Source organism: Musca autumnalis, unplaced genomic scaffold (genome assembly GCF_047663935.1).
Source record: "Musca autumnalis isolate F117 unplaced genomic scaffold, ASM4766393v1 scaffold_3, whole genome shotgun sequence".
Classification (NCBI taxonomy): domain Eukaryota; kingdom Metazoa; phylum Arthropoda; class Insecta; order Diptera; family Muscidae; genus Musca; species Musca autumnalis.
In genome coordinates this window covers 133,089,534-133,096,419 of record NW_027411866.1, presented here as the reverse complement: position 1 = coordinate 133,096,419, position 6,886 = coordinate 133,089,534, and the positions used below count along the sequence as shown (strand labels likewise).

Sequence of the window (6,886 nt, the reverse complement as noted above, 5' to 3'; positions counted from 1 at the left end):
TCGCAAGTTTCCACTCGAAAGTGTATTCGACAACGGATGCCGTAATCCAAATACTGAAAACATCGATCGAAATAACTCGATCACGTATGCGAGAATTAGGCCCCTGGTTTCACATCTAATAGAAGCTGTGTAGACCAGGCCAACAGCCTGAGCCTCATAATAAAACATCGTCTTGTATCTACAGATCATCGATTTCCAGAAAGTATATTACATCACCAGACGAACTATTCGACATCATCAGAAACATGAAGCAAATATAAACCGAATAATAAGATCGATGTACGAATTTGCAGAACTCACAGTTGTTCACAACGGGAATATATGCCAACCGTTTTACACAAACACGGGGGTAAAACATGGATGTCCTGCGCCACCCTACTGTTCACAATATGCTGGATGAAGTAATGAAGGAAGTCTGCATTCAGAGAAGAGACATAACATGGAGTGTTATCACGACAGCTCGATGACTTAGGGGTCGATTATCGATAGCAATTATCGTTGAGTGGAGTTGTCTTTCTAACATGAGCTTCAGCTTACAGTGCAAATGGCAATTCCAATGGATTCGACTTGTCCCTCAAATTTATTCTAATAAATGCTATGTCCTGTACATTTTATTCATCATCAAAAAATAATTCTACTGAACTTATCATTTTAAAATAGTTTTGTTGGCGAATGGTGCCTTTTGCATTTTAGAGTTCACAAGTTTGAAAAAACACTGATCGATAACACGTTTATCGACAACCCAGTTGGGTTGGCAACAATAATACAACATTTCATCTCAGTTGTGCTGACAATTGACAACGCAACTTCATGTTTATGGCAATGCAAAATCGATCCCTTAGATTATGCGGATTGCATATGTCTTCCCTCTCACAAATACGTCGCAATGTTGGACTTGGTATAGACCAGGGGTGCTCAGAATAGTTCATGTATTAGTAGTGGTAAGACACTCTCCCCATTACTAAGCAATGGCAAATGAGAAATAAAGAGAGAATATGTGTGGTTTGTTTTTACGCTACCGTAAGGAAGTGATCACCAATGATATAGACCAGTGCCGCTGGTTACGAAGATTTTCGGCAATTCACACACATACGATGCGAGCGCAAATGTTTTGATTTGTAGCTTGCGTGCATACAATCTTACTAACACACTGTCATAAATTGTCAATGTTTTGAATACATTCTCATTTGTGGCTTCGATCTTCTTGGTCGGCACTGATATAAACATCAAGAAAACTAACACCATGAGAATTAACGCCAGTACAGAAAACATCTTGATGCAAGGTTAAGTAATTTAATATTTCGATACTTTCTGTTTTATAAAAAGCACTGTGTGTGTTTACGTACACAAAAACTTGAATCTTGCAGATTCGGAAATAGATCAACTGTAACAACTAATAGTGGTGCTGAAACACCATCAATAGGATTAACAAAGTGAAAACAGTTTATGTTTGTCGACATACCATAATATTCTAATTATACAGACCCAATAACTATTTGCGAGCTTCTTTAGACCGAACGTCTCTATAACGAATAGATGTTCTCTATAAGGAATATTCAAGCGAAATCCTAACCAGTCACTGATTTCAAATTATACCTTTAGGGCATACGTAAACTTTCGAAAACCACTGAATTGTATAAGAAACAAAAATATGATTCTTTCACAATTCTATAGAAGCAAATTAGTATTAAGGGGAAATATTTCAAAAAAAAAGACAAGCAAAAATACTTTTTACAAAATGTACTTTAAGAAATAAGAAAAACAACATTAAGTTATTTAGCAAGAAAAAATATTTATAATTAAAAAAGGACTTAAACTCTAATAAAAAAAAACTAAAATTATTGTAAACTAAAACATGGTAAAATGTAAGGTAAAATTATTTTAAAAAGAAATTATATTATTTAAATATATATTAAAAATAAATTTAATTTTGTTTTAAAAAACGGTGGATGGTTCACAAAAATTCATAAACAAATGAATTTATTTGTTTTGTTTTCTTTTTTTGATAAATTTATTATTATTATTACTTTCACTTAACATTTGTTATATTTAAATATAATTATAATTTCTTAGAATTTGATTTTTTTTACAATAATTACACATTAATATTAGTTTATTAATTTTTGTTTAAATATTTAAAATTATTATTTATTTTCAGTATTAATTATTTATCTAATATTAAAGTTATTTGTTAATTTTGTTTGCTGCTGTTGTTATTTATTAATTAATATTACTGAAACTCTTTAATGATTTAAAATCTTATAAAAGAATTATTACACTGATATACATACATACTATTACACATACACATAAATTTGTAATCATCATCTTCAGCGGTAAGTAGTAATTATAATGTTTTGTTTATATATTTCAAATATATATTTTATGAAAAGAAATCTAATAATTTACACTAAAAAATAAGAAAACAAAATACACAATTTATTGTTGTTGTTGTTTGTTCCACTTAAGTGATGAAAATTCTTTAATTTTTTTCATTAGTTTTGTGTCATAAAACTTATATATAAGTATTTATATATTTTTTTTTAAACTTAATAAATTTTTTCTCTTGATTGTGTTTGTATTACAAACAATTTTATGTAATTAAAAAAATTATATATAAGTAGAAAAAACAAAAAAAAAAAACGTTTTCTTTTAATTAGTAGAAACGTAACGTAAAGATAACATTTTCAAGAAGATAAGTGGGAAGATGGCAATCATATAAGGCATCAGGCAATGGCAAACCTTGGCAGTATTGTAAAGATGTTGCTATATTATTATTTTTACCATGCTGTCATAGGTATGTTCTGGCCCATAGCCATATATTGTCCCTTCGACCCAATAAAGATTATGCTTTCTTTTTCTTCTTGTTTTATAATTGGAAATTTTAAGGTTATTTCATTGTGTTGAGTGGTGTTGGTGTTTCCCAATATTTATTTTGAGATCATTTTGTTTTTCATACATTTAATGATTAAAAGGGAGGGATTGGGAAAATTCTGTTTCGGTTTTAAAAGGGAAATTCAAATAAATTGGGAAACACAATTAAAAAATATTTTCAAATTTTCCATTATTTTTATTTTTTAAAACCATTTTCAGCCTCTTAATGGAAATTTTTGAATATAGAAATTATGTATATTAAAACAAAATTGTATTGAGATCTATTTAAGAATTGAAGACATATTTTGGTTAGTTTTTAAAATAAAAAATTGATGAGCATGGTTTTAGGCGGAATATTTAATAAAATACTCAAGACTTAAAGCAATCTTATTTAAAAACATACAAATATAGTACTTCGAGTTAAAAAAATGTGTCATAACTTCTCAGAAGTTTGTAAGAAAAAAAAAACGAGAAGGAATCTTTTACAAAAAAAGACTGAATCGTTGCCAATATAACACTTAAACTTGAAAAGAACCGATTGAAAATCTCAATACAAAAATGTTTTAAGAACAAAATGTGTTAGAAATTTACACTGGATGTAAAGAAGTATTATATCAATCCTTCGGTCACTACGCTTCCCACATGTAAGCTTCGTTCCCGTACTTTTTAATAGTAAAACTCGTAAAAGAGAGAACTGTAAAAAATTTATTCTCACATAAAAGTTTTTTGAAATAGTTCGGGAACGGAAAAATGGAAAATACGTCAAAAAAACGGGACCAACTGTCAAAGTCAGCGTATAAGCCAATAAGATGCCGGCAACCACTTTACTATTTTTTACACGCTCGAATTCTTCGCGTAAAAATTGTTAAAGAGAGCGTCATTCAGCGCACATTTTTGTTTAAAGAGAAGTGAACATTTTACACAACTTTTTTGTGTACGGGAACGCTTTTTCGGGTAAAATGTGTAAAAGTGGTAAAAACTGTAAAAACTTTATAGTTCTGGAACAAAGCTGTAATTTCTTACGGAGATGCTGCAAAGCTAGTATTCTCTCTTTCCTCTGCTCTGGTATATCCTATTTTTATATGCCTTAGCAAAACTATGACATCCAGTCGTTGCCGTGGAGGTTAATAAGGCATTCCATGCGACCCAGCCCAATGTTGGAGTAGAAGGCATGCCTGGCCTAAAACTTGCTTAATGGAGAAACATGACATGTTTTGGTGATTTCAATGACATCAATAACCATCTAAAAGTTAATTTATGGGTACTTCAATTCTATAGAAGTTCCCTTATTGAGTTTTATATTGCATATAATTTTTCTTGTTGGATCTTATTTTGTATAGAAGTCCCATTTGGGCGATTCCTATTCAATAGAAATCTACAGAAGTACACTATAGAATCTGCCTTAATAAGTATTTTTTTCTTTGAAAGTCCCCTTAGGGCGTCTTCCATAGACCCCCTCTAGGGGCGTCATCTATTCCATAGAAGACTCATTAACGGATCTTCTATTGCATAGAAGGAAGTCCCTTTAACGGGTCTTTCATTCCATAGAAGTCCTTTTAGGTGGCCTTTCATTCTATCCAACACCCTTTAAGGCCAGAACAGAATCAATCGTCGCTTGCTTTGCTTGCTTCCCCAAATGTCAAATTATAAAGGAATGCCAGAGCCTCTTTGCAAATCCGCCTGCGTTCTCCTTTAGGAGGCTCTGGCATTCCTTTATAATTTGACATTTGGGAAGCAAGCAAAGCAAGCGACGATTGATTCTGTTCTGGCCTTTAGGGAGTCCTCTATTCAATAGACATTTTCATCCTCACCTTCTTTTCTACCTTGCTCTCACATTTCTTTACATCCAGTGTAATTTTATTTTATAGGCAAGTGAAAAAAATTAAAATTTTCAAAATAACTGCCAACGAAGAATTTTAGAATTCCGTTGTAGTTACTTTGCAATTAAAATTTTTCTTCTTTTTATTTTCATCATTAGTTCCTTTGTTAACCTTAAAATTTCCAATTATCTTCAAAACGGTGGCTGGGAGTAGGGGATGGGAGGGGAGTAGACCTAATTACGTTCACAATTATGATGTGAGCTGGACAAATCATTGCTGCTTGTTGCGGCGCTTAGCAACACCGCCGAACTACTACTATTGCTATGACCAATACTATTACTACTACCTAATAAATTACTATTGCTACCAACAACAACACCACCAGCTAGACCGCCACCGCCACCCACAACTAGGGGTGAAGTACTCGTTGTTGTACTTACAGCTCCGCCGCCTCCAGTTGCACTGGCCACTGCCGCAGCCATGGCCGCGGCTGCAGCTGCTGCTGAACTTAAATTGAGCGCTGCATTTTCTGCTGCAGCCGTTGTATATTCTTGAGCTGAAAGTTTGAGAAATTGTTCATAGGCACTGAGACGTGATGATGATGGTACTGCAGCATTTAATGCTTCACTGGCTGCGGCCGCTATTGTATCCATATCTGTTGCAGCTGTTATACATGATGATGAAGATGTAGCTGATTGGGAATTGGGATGATAAATTTTGGCTGCTGCAGCAGCAGCGGCTGCCGCTGCCACTGTTGTGGCATGATATGAGGGAGGAGGAGGCCGTTCAACAACAACACCACCACCACCTCCAGCAATGCCCAAGGGATGGCTTGCCAACACCATTTCCTCATCATTTGCTGTGGGCGTAAGTTGACATTCAGACAAAGATGTGGTTAGGGGTAAAGGTAACTCTTGTTTGTGTCTTTGTGCTGCGGCATAGGATGAGACAATATTCGTTGTTGTCGAACAATTATCCAAAATATGGCTGCTGGTATTCGAACTATTGCTTAGTCTCAAATTTGCATGTTGTGAATGGTGGTGGTGATGAGAATGTTGTTGCTGCTGCTGTGCATGATGTTGTGACGAAGTTGCTGCTGCCGACAAATCCAAGTTGTCGTTTAAGTTACCACTATCATTTGCAGCTGCTGCTGAGTAAAGATTTTCGTTATTATGCCCAAGACTTTGATGATGTGTTGAATTATGATGATGGTGTGTTGCAGTGGGCTGTGATATATCCATTGAATTAGGTGGTGGTGGTGATGTGGGTGATTGTTTAATTATTGTCGTTGTCGAGGGCAGAGACGATGCAGCCAATTGACTACCACTGTCTATGCCCCCTCTTGCTTGCAAATATAATCTACTACGATTTATATCTTTCTGTTCGATTATGACACTACGTTCCTCTAGGTTCATGCTGTTGGATAAATGTTGGCTATCACCAGCGCCTCCGCCAACCATATCAACATCTCCCATTGCCGAAGTTGTACTATTGTGTGTGCTATTATTACCTCCGGCACCACCTCCTCCACCACCACCAATTGTTGCACTATTTGCATTGCTACTGCTGTTGTTGTTGTTGCTGTTATTGTGGCTGCTGCTGCTACCCCCACTGCTACTAAATTCATTAAGTTGTGTTGTGGACAGTGTTGCGGTTGTTGTTGTGTTTCTTGCTGTATTGTTGTTGTCATTGTTGGAAGAAAGTTCATGCTATTCCTTCATTAATCGATAAATATGATGTGTAGCTCCGCTATTTGGTGCCGCTACCTCAAAGACATACGCTATACAGAGTAAGGTCTCGTGTGTTTCGCGGGATTGTATTACCTAAAGGGGATAGAGAAAGAAAGAGAGAAATGTAAGTAAGTAAGAATTTAATACAAATTACAGATAAGTAAAAATGTAAACATCTAATCTACAGAATTTTATGGGGTCTTTTAGGGGGTCTTCAATTCTATAGAAGTCCCCTTATAGGGGTCTTCTACTCAATAGAAGCCTCTTTAGGGGGTATTTTATTCTTAAGAATTCCACTTACGTTGTCTTATATTCCAAAATTACCGTTTAAGAGGACTTTCATTCTATAGACGACCCCTTAGGGGGTCTTCCATTCTATAGAAGTCCACTTAGGGGGTCTTATATTCTATAGAAATCCCCTTATGTAGACAGGTCTTCTATTATATAGAAGTCCCGTTAAGG

General features: G+C 34.7%; 1 protein-coding gene across 9 annotated transcripts in view; it reads right to left on the bottom strand.

The window, feature by feature from the left end:
• Positions 1–4,824: 4,824 nt before the first annotated feature.
• Positions 4,825–6,886, bottom strand: part of sd (TEA domain transcription factor 1 homolog scalloped) — a 610,455-nt gene continuing 608,393 nt past the window's right edge. For 8 of the 9 annotated variants that reach the window (XM_073974451.1, XM_073974457.1, XM_073974449.1 and 5 more), the window contains one exon: positions 4,825–6,517. In XM_073974451.1, the coding sequence (XP_073830552.1) occupies positions 6,404–6,517 (114 nt within the window). In that variant the 3' untranslated portion in view covers positions 4,825–6,403. The remainder of the gene's footprint in view (positions 6,518–6,886) is intronic. The other variant, XM_073974450.1, reaches the window with a different exon arrangement.